The 19,133-nt window shown below is 43.3% G+C and overlaps 1 protein-coding gene across 4 annotated transcripts in view; it reads right to left on the reverse strand.

Moving 5' to 3' along the window:
• The window catches only part of APP (amyloid beta precursor protein), a 139,780-nt gene that overhangs the window by 87,069 nt on the left and 33,578 nt on the right, over nucleotides 1-19,133 (reverse strand). For all 4 annotated transcript variants that reach the window (XM_033146881.1, XM_033146883.1, XM_033146880.1 and 1 more), the window contains exon 2: nucleotides 16,553-16,720. In XM_033146881.1, the coding sequence (XP_033002772.1) occupies nucleotides 16,553-16,720 (168 nt within the window). The remainder of the gene's footprint in view (nucleotides 1-16,552; nucleotides 16,721-19,133) is intronic.

Below are 19,133 nucleotides of genomic sequence, written 5' to 3' on the forward strand. Positions count from 1 at the left end.
CCAGCTAGCCTGCTTTATCATCTGTACATTGGTTCACACCAATATTTCTCCTTTCAGAAGTGTGCCTGTGTATGCGATACTGTGAGGAAATGAGATTTTTGGTGGCAGGAGCAAAACAGCAAATACCTTGTTCCAATCTCTTTAGCTTGCAGGTTTTCCTCATAGTGCAACACAAAGATCACAAATTCTGCCTTGTTTAAGAGATGGCCACACAAATGCATTTCCAAGCCTGATCTCCCTCTCTATGAAAGGTTCCAGAGTCCAGGCTTTGTTTTGCCACTTCCTTCTAAATTTAGAGATTCCATGAGCTGAGCCCCCTTCATATGCAAATCAATTGAAAGGGGCATCACACAATTACTGGGAAAGCCTCTGTGATACATCTGCATTGAGAATGCCAGCAGAACATTTCCCCTCCCAGTCACTTAGCAGTCCCTAGTATTCCAGTGGGACAGCACAGGAGTGAGTCCAAATCTATTACAGCTTTATAGAAGCCACTGGTGAATTGAAAGAAAGATAAGCACAGCAGAATTGCAAATTATAAGGATGTTGGCAGCTAATCTATCTAACCATAAGTGCTTCTCACTGGAGGAATTTTAACAGGTACCCCAAATGCTCTCAGCAAATCCTTGCCCACATGGGGATTGCACAAACCCAGTGTTGACCCTCATCACTCAAACTAGCTTACATGGCTTTAACAGTAAGTATTGAAAGTGGAAAGGATTTTACTCTAGGTCAGTGTTTTTCAACCTTTTTTGGGCAAAGGCACACTTGTTTCATGAAAAAAATCACAAGGCACACCACCATTAGAAAATGTTAAAAAATTTAACTCTGTGCCTATATTGACTATATATAACAGTGGTGGCGAACCTTTTAGAGACCGAGTGCCCAAACTGTAAACCAAAAACCACTTATTTATCACAAAGTGCTCAAACTTATTGAGCTTTTTTGGGGGGAGCTGCCGACCAAAGTTTTGGAGTTTTTTTGGGGGGTGCACAAAAGTTGCTTTGCTTTTGGGGGGGCGCCCCAAAGCTGCTGAGCTTTTTTGGGGGGGGAAGGGAGTCGATGTTGCAGGGTGCAACGTTACCGTGAGCTGCATCGAGCGGATTGGAAAGATCGGGGGGGGGGGGAGAAGATTGCCACCGATTGTGCTTTGTGTGTGTTTGTGTTTTCTGACCGAGGGGTGGAGGAGAGCCCGTCTTGTGAATCAGACCGAGGAAAAAGTGTGAGCTTTGTGGCGGGCAAGGAGGAAGCAGGAGTGATGAGAGAGCAAAGGCGAAAACTAGAGGAAGGCGCTGTTGCTGCGGGGCTCTGCCGGGAGGACCGTCGCCTTCGCGACTCACACTCCTGCGCTCGGGAAGGGCTCGAGGAGCCTCAAGTGTCCGCCCCTCCCTGGCGTCTTCTTAGGCAGCCGGGACTATGGAGACTTTGAATGGCACCAGCCTCGGCGAGCCTCTGAAGTCGCCGCAGAGCCTGCACCACTCCTTCGCCGAGAAGAAGGGGCTCCACCGAGCTCCTTCCCCAGCCAAACCTTTCCTCAAATACCTCCACGCCCGGGCAGCTTCTGCCAAGCCCCCGCCGGTGCCCCCCAAATTCCCCAGCCTCTCCAGCAAGCCGCAGTCCCCGCAGGCGGGAGCCCACCCGCAGGGGCGTCGCTATGGGGGGCGGTACGCTGCCGGCCCTTTGCTGGTGGCGCTCGAAGAAGGCGAGGCAGGCTGAGGGGCGACGCCTGGCCCCGGGGGCAGAGCGGGCGCTGGCTGCGGCTGCTCGCGTTCCCGATCGCTGGAGCCGGTGCTGGATTCCGCATCGCTGCTGGCGGCCTGAGCCAGCCTCTGCTCGTCGGAGAGCGGCTCGGACGGGCAGTCGGACAGGTCGGAGCTGCTGTCCATGTGGCTGATCCTGGCGCCGGATCCGCTGCCCAGCCCAGCGGCCGGTGCCAGGGAACCCGGCGGGGCCAAGGAGGCGCATCGCTTGCCCTTCCTGCCTTTGCTTGGCTCGCCACCGGGCTGCCTCCCGCCGGCCTTGGCGCCTGCTTGATCCGGGGCCCGGGCTGCCTTCTTGCTCGAGAGGGTGGATTTGGCGCTGCTCGCCTTGCCAGGCGCGCCGGCAGCGAGGCAAGCCGCCGCTGCCTTCGCACCCTGGGAGCAGCTCCGCCGGGAGAGGCGGCTCTGCGTGGCCAGCAGCCCCAGCGAGTGCAGGCAGGCAACAGTGGACGCAAGCCTGGGGAAAAAACAACAACAGCAGCACAGATGGGCCGATGGTGCGCGTGCTAGCAGTGAGGGCTCTGCGTGCCAAATCTGGCACGCGTGCCATAGGTTCGCCACCACTGATATATAAAGTAATTTTTCAATTTTTGCCACGGCACACCAGGCAACATCTCGCGGCACACTAGTGTGCCGCGGAACAGTGGTTGAAAAACACTGCTCTAGGTGGTGGTTGGAAACCAATCTAAAAAGGGCTTATGTAATGAAGAAAGGCTCAAGAGTCAACCACATTGCCTATGGCCCAACTCAAGTGGGAGTGAGACTCTGGGTAGAGTCAGAGATCTTCAAAACCTCTCCTCTTCACTGTACCAATCAAGAGATCTGAGTAACTTTATTAGGCACCTTAGCCCCTCACTCTGAGGACTGATGTCTACCCCCATCAGAATGGGAGTAGCAGAATGGATTGTATAACATCAGCATAAAGTAAATGGGGTGGAGTGTGAGTTCTCAGAAAAGCTAGCAGAATAAGGGGTGGTGCTCACAGAGCCTGTCCCCAACAAGTCAGTTGTTACTGTTTTGATTTAAACCAGCAAACTTTTAAAAAAAAGATGTGGAAGAGTGATAAAAAGTGGACTCCTTCACCTGCAGTCTGAAGGGGTATGGAACATGCTGCCAACTCAGAATTTTAACATTTCATTTTGTTGCAAGCAAGTGGGGTGTTCTCCCCACCCCCAAAAGCACTTCAGCTACTGTGAAATTTGCTTGTTTTGCCTCACAAATGGAATGAATTGCTAAACTGTAAAATAAGAGGAGAGTCTTGAGTTTTGAAACTGAGATGGAGGTAATAAAAATAACTAAATTAAGCTCTCAAGGTGCCTGTTTTCTATTTCTAATTTAAAGTGGTGGGAATCCTCAGTACAGTACTATGAATTTACAAGCCACTTCAATCAATTGTTTATTATACAGCCACAGACCAGTTTAAAAAGAACGAAGAATAATAACACAATAATTAAAACATACACATCTAAAATAAAACATAATGCAAATAATAAACAAAAAAATACAAATTGCAATTAAATTGAGGGTTATAAGCGGCTTTTGCACACATCTGTGAAAGGTCCGATTAACCTTGTCTGCAGCCTCAACAATCCTGAGTGAGAACCTCCATGGTTTGAAAAGCATTTTCACTTTGCTAAGGTCTTTCTGGGCCACAAAAAAGGAAAGAAAGTGAAACCTGGGTTACTAGAAACATCTGTATGTTACAATGTAAGACAACTTCAGCTGTTTAAAGTTGCACAAAAAGTTTCATGAGGTTAAAAAATGATTAAAACACAAATATGTTTGGAGGCAGGGAGAGGAATTATTAGAAACAAAGTTTCCATTAAAAAAATCCTAACAAAAATGCATTTTCAAAGGTTACATCAGATTGCCTCCTTCCCTCCTATGTAGACTGCTTCTCTCCCCCTCCCCATGTCCTATTTCTCAGGCCTTCATGAGAACACCACAACCGCTACTGCTATGTACAGATTCTCCAACAATATCGGAGGGCCTTATTACATACCACTTCACTTGTACTTGCCCATCGTAATTTCATAAAGTCAACCTTCTATTATAAACAGCAAAATATTCTTACAAAAAATGCTGATTGACATTTTCCCCCGACTGTCTTCCTGACAAACACATAAAACCCCCCATCCTTTTATGTCTTCTTCCATCAAAGCTTAGCAATTAGTTTATGTATCAATCCACACATTGTCTAAACGAAGAATTCCTGAACTAGTTTCAGTGCAGAAATGGCCTCTAGATACTGTTGGGTAATGTATTTTTTACTAGGACCAATAGCAGAACTAGCCTACTTTGAACAAATGTTGCATAATGACAAGAGAAAGCACAGAGTATAAAGAACCCTTCTGTTCTATTTTGTTTCAATGACTAGCCTCCTAATTTCTTCTGACAGGGCATAGAAATGAGGCTTTGTGCAAACCTACAACAGAAAAGCAGTTTTGAGTTTCTCAACTTAATCAAATACCAGTAGCACAGATCTTGGGAAACAAAGGTTCCCATAAGGCATTTCAACCTAAGTGACATTAGGTCATCACGATCACAGTTTGTAATAAAATAAAATCCCTGTTTACTTAGAGAACAGTCAATGGTATTGGGCTGGCCCAAGACATTTGGCTAAAAGACTCGAACTCTCGGCTTGGGAAATCCCAAAAGCTTTATTGATAAAATCAGCACACTGTCTCATCATCAGCTCTAACTACAGGATACATAGTTCAATGGTTCATACGTAGACCTCTAGGAAACATGGCTAGCCATAAGCATAGATGCTGTCCCAACCACGGTTCAAAATTAGAAGGGCACCAGGTGCACTTTGCACCTAAAGATTCTCCATTTGTGAGCACCTCCAAAAGTCTGGGCGCCATTTTTGGCGCCTGACTGACACTCAAGGATTACTGAAATGTGTGTGCTTTGAAGTTTAGGTTAAGGATAGACAATATGTTAAGGAGTTTAACAATAAAGAGTAGAGTGTTTTGAAAACTGTTATGGTACCAATATTTTTATTAAACATGCATTAAACAAAACAAAATTTAAAATTTAAAAAATCCTTCCAGTAGCACCTTAGAGACCAACTAAGTTTGTTCTTGGTATGAGCTTTCATGTGCATGTGCACACAAAAGCTCATACCAAGAAGAAACTTAGTTGGTCTCTAAGGTGCTACTGGAAGGGGGAAAATTATTTTTATTTTCTTTTTAATATGGCAGACCAACATGGCAACCTACCTGTAACATGCATTAAACAAGCTAATAAAACATGCATTAAAAATTTCTGCTAAAAACATGGTAATAACAATGTGTCACTTAGGTGAATTGCTTATCAAAATAATAGTATTAGTTCATGCTCATCAAAATAATAAATAAAAAGTGTTGCCACACATACCCCAGTGACGACTAGACATTCTGTTTTGGCGCCCACAACCCACGTCCCACAAGACACTTGGCTCCTAGCTTTTCTATCCCAGTTTCTAACACTGACTCACAACACTTGGCATCCCCCCCCCCGCTCTGCTTTTAAAGACACGGGTGAAACCAAACAGGTGTGCAGTTCTTGTCCCAAGTGGGAAGTCAGTGCTTACAAGTGAGCACTCCTATGGAAAGGAGGGCATGTCCTTGGTGATGAGACCAAAACCCAACCCTCCGACTCCTGCCAACTGGACAGCTGCCTCTATGGCTAGGAACTTCATTCTCTGGAGGCAGAGAAGAGACTGACTGAACCAACTCTGAGTAACAACAGGCACTCACCACGTTACAACAGCTGCAACGCAGTGCCTGGCTGGGTGCAAGGTGTTGTGGCATAGCAGCTTCCTGGCTCCCAACAGCACCTGTGCCATGCCATGTTGGATAAGCATGCTGGGTGAGAAGATACATGGTGGCTGGAACTGGAACTGCTGCTCTAGACACTGGCAGTGGCATTGTTTCAGTAAAAGACAAAGCTAAAGTTATGTCTCGTCAAAGGCGACTATGGGGTTGTGGCGCTCATCTCGCTTTCAGGTCAAGGGAGCTGGCTTTGTCCACAGACAGCTTTCCAGGTCATGTGGCCAGCATGACTAAGCCGCTTCTGGAACAAGGGAACACTGAGCTGAGTAACAGAGCGCATGGAAACACTGTTTACCTTCCCGCCCTTCCCGTTGGGAGCTGTAGTTCAGCAATATTCCCATTCCCCATTCCCAACCTAAACAAATCAAATCAAAATGTTTCTCTCTCTCTCTCTCTCTCTCTCTCTCTCTCTCTCTCTCTCTGTGTGTGTGTGTACACACACATAACATACATACATACCTTTTCCCTTCACTGATACATCATCAGCACAAAGAAGCAAGAATGTGAGCAAGTTTTAATGTTGCTTTTAAATTACATTTAGTAATTTAGTATAACCACAAGGCATTTGATCCCTGAATTCAAACAATCATGAAGAACAATATAAATATTCCTTATACATTTTGAACTTTTTTTTTACATTTATTCATCTGCTATTCTAAATCCTAGACTGTTTTCTACTCTATCACTAAAAGAAGAAAAGAGCAACAAAGAGTTTAAATGGAAATGAAATCAGGTTACCCAACAGACTCAAGACTTGCCATTTTTGGGTTGTTGTTTTTTTGTTTTGTTTTTTTGTTTTTTTGCAAGCACAGTCTTGGAATCAGCTCTGCGAAATGTATAAATTTTTATTGATACAGGCATTTCCTAACTCTTGAGATTGCCTCAGCCACTTGATATTATGATAACTTCCTTTAGACCTTTACGGAAACTCTCTCTCTCTCTCTCTCTTTCTCTCTCAACTTCCCTCTCTTGCCAGTCTGGAACACAGCTGTTCAATTAATCAGTCTGTTTATTTGAGGATGCCAGCCCTCAGAAAGCAGGAAAATTGGGATCTTTTGCTTCTAACTCCATATGCAATTTTGCTTCAAACTCCTCCTAAGCACCATCATATGCACCGCTTTCTAGTAATATGTTTACCATATGAACATTTTCTCACTTTCTTGTTTTCATAAAATAAATTGCTCATCTAATAATGGGGGAAAGGAAATTATTTACAAGAAACAAATAACCTTCCATTTTTTCCTTCACTTTTATTTCCTAATACATTTTATGCGTTTACTAAGTCTTAACACCCTGTCTCCCAATCAGAATTTGATTACCCCATGGCTGACTCTGCACTTAATTTTAAACCATAGTTTAATACTATGTGCACATTTCTTAAGCACATGTGTTCTCCCTCTCCCCTGGCACAATATATCTGAGCTCAGACTAACGATGGCTAATGTGAACTATAGTTCTTCATGGTAGGAGTGGCTAACCTTTTCCTTACACAGGGACACACTTATCCATGGTCAACCTCCATGTCTAAGTGGGTGTGGCCATTAAAAAAAAAGAAATAAGAACATTTTTAAGATTTGGGTGGAAGGCTGTCACAAAACACCTTGTGGCATCACAACCTATTGGACCAACAGGAAAGGCCAATATTTTTTTTTTTTTTAAAAAATAGTAATATGGTGGTAGTTTTGAAGGCCACAATGTGTGTGTCTGTCTGTCTGTCTCTCTGTGTGTGTAGCATAACAGGATGCATATGAAAATAGTCAGTTGGGGGGGGCATTTTTTGAAAAGGAAAAAAATTGGGCCACACCTGGTTAAAAGAAATAAGTCAGTATCAGAAACCATGGTATGAAGTTAGCCTATTTCCATAAACCACAGTTTGCAAACAAATAACACTTAACAATCAGATTGGATTAATTACTTAAACTAATTAACTGCATTGTAGATTTTATTTAAATAAAAACATTGTAATATCTAAAAATATTACATTGGGATGTTGATGTATCTCTAGCTGAGAAAGAGGAAACCTGTCTCAGGAATATGGAATCTGCAATATCCAAATATTATTGGATTATAATTCCCATCATCCCTGCCCATTGGCCATACTGACTGGGGCTCATGGGAGTCCAGCAACATACATATATATGACTGCAGGTTCCAGGAAAGGGAGAAAAGTTAAAATGCATGCTGCACCTTCTATCAGTGAAAACAATTTCTTTATAATAATAAATAAAGATTTCCAACTTTTTATAAAAAGGATTGGGTGGAAACAATCACTAGGGTCTATGGCTGCAAGCTGCTGACTACCACCTCAGCAGTGAAGACTCCCTTGGAATACCTAGAGGGGATGGATAAAATTAAATAGGGACCCATAATTGAGACGTGTGCTTGTGGTTCCTCACTTCTGCTGTAATGCCTGATACGATAGCTTAAAATGGACATTTTTTTACCAATATAATCCATGTATTCAAATATATATGCTTGTATATATAATTTTCATGCAGTTTTACATACTTACTTTCTCTCCTACTTTTTCTTCTACATTTCTGCTACCTTTACATTTCCCCCAGATATTTATTGCAATCTATGTGAGAATGGACATGTTTTGTGTAGTATTCAAGATGTATTTAGCCTAAAAACAAACAAACCTCAAAGCACATACTACTGATATATCAAGTTAGAAGTTAGTGAAGTTAAAACATCCCACTGCTAAGTGGCAACATTTTTGGTAGATCTTCATCTAAAGAGAGAACAGTCACTTGATAATTCAACAGCTGTTCCAACATCACCATTTTATACAATGACCTACTTTATGTCAACGTTCGCCTCTGGGCCTTGTGTGAGCTGTCACAACTGCACAAGCCTGGAAGATCTTTTTTAAAAAATAATAATAATAATAATCTAATTAATTTATGCATTCCTGGTTTTACTACAGAAGTTGCCAAAGGCAATTCACTAATCTAAGAAGTTGGATTCAGTTTAAAGTATCACCTAGGCAACAGAAACAGCTGTTATTTCCCCTGCTTCTGAAACCTACTTTAGAGTCTAACATCAAAAAATATGAAACTTCAAGACGTAGCAACACTCAGACTTTGAAATGGTGATCCAAATAATTAAAAAATGCATCGATAAATTCAAAACCAAGGCTGTATTCTGAATTTGTCTTCTATTGCAAATAACCTAACATGAAATACACAGGGTTATCCAACCTGGCAAGAGAAAATCATAGGCAAAGTGGACCAAACCAGCAGGGGAGCTGTCCAGCCAAAGAATGCAACAAAAGAGGATGGGCATAAAAAGATGTTGCACAAGCAGCCACTAGGCAGGAACTGAATGGTTTTACAGTTGGACCTACTAACTCACACCCTTCCAAGGGCATAACTAAGGTCATGATCCAAAACATCTATTAGCTCTTATCTCTTCCATGCTGCCAAATGGACTGTCTCTCTATTAGTGGGGTAGGAGAGCTGAAAATTTATTTCACATATGGCAACCAATGTGCCCCTTTGGTTTCAGATATTACACAGATAAGGTAAAGGTAAAGGTACCCCTGACCATTAGGTCCAGTCGTGGATGATTCTGGGGTTGCGACGTTCATCTCGCTGTATAGGCCAAGAGAGCTGGCGTTTGTCTGCAGACAGCTTCCGAGTCATATGGCCAGCATGACTAAGCAGCTTCTGGAGAACCAAAGCAGAGCACGGAAACTCCGTTTACCTTCCTTCCGGAGCGGTACCTATTTATCTACTTGCACTTGACATGCTTTCGAACTGCTAGGTGGGCAGGAGCTGGGACCGAACAACAGGAGCTCACACCATAGTGGAGATTCGAACCGCCGACCTTCTGATCGGCAAGTCCTAGGCTCTGTGGTTTAGACCACAGCACCACCCGCATCCCATCAGTACACAAGTAGATGAGTCTAAAAAGCCTGGTACACACATTTTTGCTGCCCTCTAGCGGCTATGCTGGCTCATTTACGAGAAGTTATGTAGTGTTAACTCTGGAAGTGTATACTTGATTCTGTCCAAACTAAGCCTCCTAGGACTGGATTTGATCCTGGGCCCATAATTGTCTCTGGTCCTGGTGGAGAATGCTGAAGAGTCCAGAGTTGTGTAGAAGTTGATGGATAATACATCCCCTAATTCTGCAACCTCCCACCAAAAGGGAGACTCTGCCTTCTAGAGTTGCAACCTCAGGCTATCCGTCAGGGTTTGACAACTCCCTCTGGTCCCAATCTCTGCTAAGGCCAGTGCTGGGGGTTAAACACATCTGGGTCACAATATTTGGGTTTAACCACACACGTCTGTATTGGACACAGCATGTGACCAGACCCTGATCCAGATAAGACATGTTCACATGTGTCCCGTCCTTCCTTGAAGAGCTCAGGATGGTGTAAATGATTCATTGTTTTGTTTTAATCCACACAATCCTGTGAGATAGATTAATAATAATAATAATTTCCCCACCCACACTGGGTGGCTTACAGTACATATAAAAATAAAGTAAACATAGATTGAGAAATAGTAACTGGCCCAAGGTCACCCATATAGTTTCATTGCTGAGTGGCAATTTGAATTCATATATTTCTAGCACTCCAGCTACTGCATTATATTGGTTCCCAGGCAGTGGCGAACGGAGCCGCTTGGCTGCCCGGGGCGGTAAACGCGGAGGCACCCCCCAGGGGCAGGGTGCCGCTCCGCAGCGTGCATGCGTCATGACGTCACGATGCACGTGCATGACGCCTCGATGGCCCGCCCCTTGCCTCCACCGCGGCTCTGCCCAGGGCCCAACAGGAAGGGAGAACTTAGCAAAGCACGCGCCGGCCGAGTAAGCCAGCTGCCGCTGCGCCAAACTAGGTTTTTGCTGGGCGGCGGGGCTCAGCTTGCTTGCTCAGCCGGTGTGCGCTTTGCTAAGTTCTCCCTTCCAAGTGAGGTTTTTGCCGGACAGCAGGGCTCAGCTTGGGAGTCGCCGGTCATGGGGGCGGGGCCCCGAGTGTCACCCCCTCCAGGGTGGAACACGGGGCGGCCCGCCCCCAACGCCCCATCCTTGCTCCGCCCCTGTTCCCAGGCCATGCCTGATCTTCTCCTAACTGTCCACCTCGCCTTGAGTTCTTGTTCTGTGCTGCCCAGTCAGCATTCCCTGCCACTTAGTTTCCACTTCTTCCCACAAAGGTTTTGGTCCTGATCCCAGTTTTTACTGGACTCAAACAACTGACTTGGCTACAAGCTCAGTTACTTTTGATTTTGTCACCTTGACTGGGCTACTTGCCCAGTTCCCAACTCATATTTGCAACCAACTCTGACTTAGTATATAACTTTCTCTGGATCTCCTCCAACAATCCATCCAAACCCATGTAGAGACTCACTCTTACAGTTCCCTTGTACTGATCTGTCTAAGGCAAAGCATTAACACAGGACATGCAAGACTGCTTCAACAACTCTTAGGATCCATTGCAAGAAACCGCAGGCTGTGCAGTCAGACAGAATGGCCTGAGGGCAAACAGTCACTGTGGACAGTCACTTAATCCATGAGCTGTCGTTTTACCACAACATCTCAAAATCTCAAGTTGTGTTTTAATCCTAACTGTGAAGAGTCTGGAATCCCTGAAGCAATTAAGTGTTGCTGTCATATTCATTAACGGTTTGCTCGGAGTCCCGGTCTTGATGGGAAATATGTTGACGTTCATGGTTAACATCAACTTGACATTTTGTCTTAATTTCAGCTCTTAAACACTGCTCAAAGATTTCTAAACACATGTACCGCATTAAGAATGTGCATTTGGAATCACACATTCTGACAACTGACCTCTAAAGTATAAACCCATTTATAAGCTCATTTATCTTAGGCATGCCTGAGGTAGCTCTTTGGATTCTGACCCACATTTTGGAGAAATAATGGTTTAGAGTAACTGGTTTAATCTCAGTGAGCCAGGAGGAAGAAATAAGTTTTAAGATTATACAGTATAAAGGTTTTTTAATTTACAGGACAGCAGCTGAAATGCTTTCAGCATCTATGCACCGATGCAACTTGATTACTAATATCAGAAAAGCGGTGGTATAAGTCACTACCCTTCTACATGTTTTGCTTCCTTAACAGAACAGGATGCCTCAGGGTGCACAAGCTATAGCGATCACATATTCCAATCAACTAAACATCACAACCGAGTATTCCTGGGTTCAGACAGTGCTTTATTAACCCACAATGTGTGTCGGAAAGTCCTAAACTATGGTTTCACTGTATACAAATGAGTCTCAAGCTAACAAGCTTCCAACTAGACTATATATATATGTGTGTGTGTGTGTGTGTGTGTGTGTGTGTGTGTGTGTTATTCGCTTTACTGGAGTGTGCTATTGTCTAGCTGCTTCTATATTCACCAGCTTCTAAATTCATCACAAGAAGTGACGTCCTGCTAGGGCTGAGAAAGACCTCTGTCTGAAATTCCGATGGGCCGCTGCCAGTCAGTAGAGAGTACAGAGCTAGTAATGGTCTGGCTCAATATAAAGGCAAGTGTTCCAAGCAGCACAAATAAATACAGAATATGAGCACGATACAATCAACATGGGGCATGACTTATTCTCAGCTGGGGTTGTTGATGAATAAGCACAGCAAGACCAATTGTGTAGATCACACACCTAAGGAGGGGGAAATACTTTCTTTAGTAATGTAGGCATTCTAAGGATTTGTCAAGACTTACAATCAGCATGGGGCATGACTTATTCTCAGCTGGGGTTGTTGATGAATAAGCACAGCAAGACCAATTGTGTAGATCACACACCTAAGGAGGGGGAATTACTTTCTTTAGTAATGTAGGCATTCTAAGGATTTGTCAAGACCCTGATTCCACAGCCCTTAATTTGCTATAATCAATTCCAATTCTGTGGCTTCACTTTGCTTAGAAGTATGGCAAGTTTAAGGTGTGAGGCTGAAATGCTCTTCCACTGGATTCTCCATGCATTTGTACTCTGCCTAGTACTGGGAAACACTCGCTGCTATGACTTGCATTGCTTGATTTTTTGACCTCACCTTATGCATATGTATGCGTAATACATTTTCTCCTTCTCACAATGCTCGGGGCATTTATATGCCTCTAATTGCTTTAAATGTGAAATGCGTTATGGCAAATGAAAGCTTATGCCACCAGTGCTTTGTCAGTCTTCAAGCGCTCCAAAACCCTCTGCTGCAATTGCTGCAACAGACTATGTGGCTACCCCCTGGTATATTTCACCCTACCCCAACCCCCCACTGAACTTAATCGGAGGTACTTCTGAGCAAGTCTGTCCATTTTTATTGGGCGATGTGTAACTAAGCTATACTCAGAACAGACCGATTTCAGTGGGTTTACTCTAAGTACAGTATCTGTCACAAATGGTTTATACCTGATGGACATCTACCATATATTGGTTCGTCTGTCAATCTGCTTGTTCTCTATACTGTTTGGGGATCTGAAAAGTAGCACATACCGGTACCTTTCTTGCTGCTAGTGCACATGAACCTACCCTACAGGAAACAAACTTGTCTACACAGGCTGGCAACCATCTAATTAAAAAATTGTCTGACTGACCTAGAAAATTCAGAAATGAAAAAATAAATCTATTCCCAAGTGAGTTACAAAAATACAGAATATAGAGCATAATGTCTTCAATCTGTTCTGATCTGCACACAGAGAGATGGTGAAAAAACATTACCAGCTAGGAATTCCATGTTTGGAGACAGAGGCCACAATCCTGTACCCATTCAGCTGGGCGTACACTCCACTAAACTTAATGACGCTTACTTTTTAGTAAACACATCTAAGATTCCACTATTACTTGGTCTATTAACAGCACAATCCTATCCATACCTATTCAGAAGCAAATTTTATGGATTTCAATGGAGTTAACTCCTAGCAGGGTTAGAATTGTAGTTTGGGGTATGCGGAGCTGTACATACTGAGGCCCCCAGAGCTATATGAGTCGATTTTCTCCAACAACATTTGTGTGGGCAAGGTATAGACGCTCTGAAAACAATCACTACCTGCCTATCTGGCCAATCTTTCATTTATATTAGCAGCAGCCATCCGTGTCATAGAAAGGAGATGAGACTTGGTGAGAAAGTATTGTGACTGAGGTGAGGAGGGATGATTTTGTTTGTTAATGCAAAGTTGGGGGGGTGAGAGATACATTTTATGCCTACAGTTACTCATCTGCTTTGACGCTATCACGCTCCCTGCTAACAGGAAATTTGAAAACTTGCACAAATGTCCCCATCTCTGATCTGCAGCACAGTCCTGCTAGCTAGATAATAATTGGCAGAATGAAAAGGACAAAACTGGAACAGGATATAACATTCCTCCCTCTCTCCCGCCACTTTCCAGAATACAAAGCATGTATGATGTGCGTCAAGCAATGAACAAGAAGACATAGGCTGCCTTAGTGTTCCTGTTTGTTGGTATCAGTGTGGTTCTTTTGATGTTGTCATTTAGGCTAACCGGCTTCCTATTCTTTTCAGTAGAAGCACCCATCAGTTTCCATGTTCAATCAGCTGTCTCCAATTACATACAAAACAAACAGTAAATAATAAGTCATGGGCTGTGTTTCAGTAAAATTCACTTCAAATGTGGTTTTACTGGGGGGCAAGCTATGCACAGAGGCAGAGCCCTCCCCTCAATCACTGCAGCTGGTCCAGAAGCTGTCTATGGTGCAGGATGGAGCATATTATCATGCACATCTGGCACAGCTGCATGGGCTACCGGTGCACTTCCAGGCCAGGCTTGAAGTTCTTAAACAGAATTACAAAAGCCTTAAATCAAGGACGGGGAGCCTCAGACCCAGGGGCAGCAGCAGGGCTAGGGCAGGAGTGAATGCTTGGCTTTGTATTGTGTGCAAACCAGGTCACTTCATTTTAAACATATTTATGATTTTCACACCTTTTGGACTACAGAAACATATGAGCAAGACACAAATTAAGACATAGTTGCCTGTTCCATCTGCAGCAGCCATGGGAAACATGTGGCTATCCAAATGATGTTGGGTTACAGTGCCAACCATTTTTATGCATAAAAATACTTATAAACCAAAATTTAATTTGAAAAAGCATGTAACTTTTACACAATAAAAACTATTTTCTTCTTCTTTAACTGTCTGCAAAGGTTGCTGAGAGTTGCTAGCAGACCCTATTCCTCTCTTCCAAAGGTACAATTCCCAGAGTATACAAACAACCAATCCCTCTTCACGGGGAACCTTGGGAATTGTAGTTGTGAACGCAATAGGAAGCCTCTAACAACTCTCAGCACCTTTAACTACAGCTCTGAGAATTCGGGGGGGGGGGAGAGTCACGACTATTTGAAGACGTTTCTTAGTGCTTTAAAGGTCTAGTGTGGATGTGGCTCCCGTCTGGGATGTAAAAACCGGTATAGCTACTATCCATTTCTTAGCATCAGAAATTCTCACAACCTTGTTCATAATTCATTGTTTGGCTGCTGCAGACAAATTGCCCACCACATTGCCATTCACTCCTGCTGAGAATTGCTTGTAGCTGAATTTAGGAGATGTACCTTTTCTTACTTGAGACTACATTAAGAATGCATGATTCCAGCTCCCAGTGGACAGAAGCAGCGTTGACCAGAAAAAGAAGTGGATTTCCTAGGGTCTTCTAATCATTACTGCCACAAACCTGTCTGACACATATACACAGTATGCTTTTGCACCGCATCAACTAAATGCAATACTACTGCCATGAATTAAAAACCTTTTGTTTCTTTGTGTGTTGCACTTATAAGGCTATAAGGCCACAATGTGGTTAAAACTGAGAGGTCTTGGGGGATTTTGCGTGTGGATTTCATTAAAGTCCCCCTTCCCTATCACCTCGTAACTTGAGCACGGTTTTTGCCTTTTTCTCCTTGTGCTCACTTCTGCCCATTTCAAAGGAAAGCATCAGATGATTGGATATATTACCATAATTTCCACCTATAGGTTCTCAACCTCATTGGTTTCTTACCATTATTTTTAAGAAGTGCTCTGTTTAGAAGTCTGAAAACTTTTTACACAATTTCATACACATAGAAAAGAAACAACAACAACAACACAGCTCTGAGAAGGTGAAGCATGAAGGAGGTTGGCTGTGCAATACAAAAAAGATCAGGCTTAAAACAATGACTTGGGGGGGGGGGAAATCACTCATTTCCAAAATTCAATTACAAACCAAAATGGGTATTAATACTTAGTCTCATACTGGGAAATCACAGTATTTAGTATTAAAACTAACTGTCAAAGTGAATAAATCCATCCTTTGTTGCTTCACTGCCACAACCAAATTATCAACCACCTGAGCTCTAACGCAGCCTTTCTCAACCTTGGGTCCCCAGATGTTTTTGGCCTACAACTCCCATCATCCCTAGGTAGCAGGACCAGTGGTTAGGGATGATGGGAGTTGTAGGCCAAAAACATCTGGGGACCCAAGGTTGAGAAAGGCTGCTCTAACGGGATATAGAATCACAGAATTGGAGAGTCAAAAGAGACCCTGAGGATAATCTAGTGCAACCCCCTGCAATGCAGGAACATATGGATGATAAACCATTATTTTTCTTGGCCTGCTTTGCAAGGTGAACATGCTGTAGAAAACCAACAAAGCTCTTTGTAATGGAGAAAGCAATAAACTAGGACTTGACACTGTGTCCTGTTATGACATGAGGAGCAACTTATCTCCATCTCTCCACGTTCCTTTGACATGAACTAGGGTCTTGATTAAACAAGCACACTTCTTATCCTGAGGAGAGCTCTGCAAACTATTAGCCTGAAGAGACTGAATGCCTTTTGTTAGCTTCAGGCAGAACTCACTGGCCACAACTTGAAAGCTAGAGAAATGTTCATTAAATTGAACAAAAGGACAAGACAATCCAGAGGATTGGGGGGGGGGGAGTAGATGACAAAAGATTCCACTTTGAAGCTGGAAGATTTGCATTCTGGGTGGTTGTTAAAAACTATTTATGTTCAGGCAGAAACTTACATGCTGGCAGTACTGCAAAATCCCTTCTTTTGTCGCAATGCAGCTCTTGGTTCCAGAAGGGTCAGATTCCCATTTTCCATTCTGAACATTCATATGCATATTCAGCTTGCCACAGAACATGGCCACTTGGGGCTCCGCCAACAGGCCGGCATTTCCATCAGTAGGCACCTAGAAGAGAAAAGGTAGACAGTATTACTTCATTATTGAAATCACAACAACCTAAAGTAACAAACCTGTGTGTGTGTGTGTGTGTGTGTGTGTGCACAGACATGCACACTTGAGAGCACCTGCAAAAGTTCAAAAAGTGTAAAACAAATCATCACTTCACACATCAAGGCTGGCAAAGCATGCATTTCAGATTTACTCAGCTTGGGCTACAGCTGTTGTCAATAGGCCTTTTGTGACATGGCAACTAGAGAAAGCATAGATCTGGCTGTGCACCCACCCACTCATATGCATATGGCAGTCACCCAGAGATTTCAGAAGGCAAACAGCTGACTCTGGTGTCATAGGGAGAAACACAGAAAGAGCATCTGGGAAGGAGCCACCAGCATCTTAGCAGTGACAATACTATAGGGAAGGGCCGCACCTATAGCCAGTTGTTTCCTAGCCAAAAGACAGTATTACTCCTCTCCAAGAGCCATTTGTCATGCTGTCTGACACTGAGTAAAAAGCTTACCTGTGCCTTCACATAGCAATGGGAGATGCCCCCTCTCTTTTTTTTACTGGTAACTCCCAAATGCACAGATAGTTTTTTTCCCAGCTACAGCAGCTAATGTTTTGGCCTGCACTTTGAAACCAAAGTGTAGGTAGAATACGCTGAATATGCAAAAGCATCTTGGAAGCCTAGGAGCTTAGTGACCTTGAAATGTACTGCTAGCAGAATTTGTGCTCATTATTCAGGGTTGGAAAGGAAAAACTCACAGGCTTTCAGCATCTGAACATCTAAATGTTTTCTCAAATGCAATGCATGTTCTACAACCTTCTTATATCTGGCATGAAGGGAAGAGCCATAGCTCAGTGGTAGAGCATTTGCTTTGGGAATCAAAGGTTTTTCCATCCCCAGCATCTCCATGTTGGGGCTGAGGGTGTCCTGTATCAGAAGCCCAGGAGAGTCACTTCCAGTCAGTGAAGATAATACTGAGCTAGATGGACCAAACTCATCTGAGTCAGCATAAAGTCACTGCTTCTGTTTCTATGAACTACACAGTTCCAATGCAAAAGAATGCACCTTGTATGTAGAAAGTCTCAAGTTCAGTTCCTGATATCTCCAATTAAAAATCTCAGGTAGCAGGAAAGAAGTTCTTTCTTATATTTTGGGTACCCCACTGACAGCAAAGAGTGAAAAACAGAATGCAGGCCCAGGTATACCACTGCACAACTTCAAGTACAGCTGTTTGCACAGCTGTTCTCACATGTGAGCAGTTACAATCACAACAGCATTCCTCCTTCAGAAGTCAGGAAGGAATAAAAATGCTTCAAAAGTCCATGCAAATCTGATGGGATCAGTTTGTGATGTGAACAGGAAACGTGTGCTTCCAACTTTACATAGACACAATTTTTTACACACTTGAGTTGTATCCTATGCTGTGTCTGTGCATGAGCAGAACTTACTTATGCTTGTGCAATAGGCCTCGACCTCCTTCTCCTTCTCCCCTCTTCTTCCAGCAGTCCCCTACACACCATCAAAATCAGTCACCCACCCCAGATCCTCTGGAGGGACTCTGAAGGTGTGCAAGGAGGAAAGCAGCAAGGCCAAGTTAGTTCACCCACTAGTTATAACTTTTAACACTTGCTTTGCTAGGACAGGCTTCCATATTATCTGATGGTACAGATCTCTTTGTTTACATTTTCATCTCTAAAAAACACATTCATTCCACCTAACCCCACATTTCCATATATCTTACATTTTTTTTTTTTTGGATGAATCAGTTCATGTGGCTCAGACAACATTCACTCAGATTATTAAAACTGGTCACATTTTCAAAGGCTCTTAGAATGCAGCATCTACTTTCAGGTGCCTTAAAAGGAGCTGCCATCTGACACAAAGGCTTTTGGTAACTTAATATTAATCATCTTCAAAAATCAAATTAGCCTCAAGATGCTTAGTGAGCAATAATAAAGCCGTGTAACAGTAGACTCATTTGCTTGAAGTGACAGCATCAGCAGATACGTGAAACCACAATGATTCTGACTGCAACTGGCATAAATACAATGGAAACATGTGTTATACATCAGTATGTCAAAGAGTATCCATTTCCAGGAGAAAGCGGGGATGTCTCATGGAAGATGTTCCATGTAACTTTAGAGAGAACGTCTGAATATGTTAGGAGACTAAAAGAATAGTCACGTGAATGTGTTTAGCATATAAAGGCAAAAACAGGCAGCATCCTGGGCAACTTAAGACAGTATTTCCAGACAAGGGCTGGATGGAACAACTATCATATCACAGTCCAAAATCCACATACTCAAAACTGCATTAGGCTTTCAAGAACCTTGCCAATTTTTAATCAAGGGCTGGTGAAAAGATTGCACTCAGAAATATGCTGCCATAAGGAAAGAATAAAATTTGGAGGTCTCT

This window comes from Lacerta agilis, chromosome 4 (genome assembly GCF_009819535.1).
Source record: "Lacerta agilis isolate rLacAgi1 chromosome 4, rLacAgi1.pri, whole genome shotgun sequence".
Classification (NCBI taxonomy): domain Eukaryota; kingdom Metazoa; phylum Chordata; class Lepidosauria; order Squamata; family Lacertidae; genus Lacerta; species Lacerta agilis.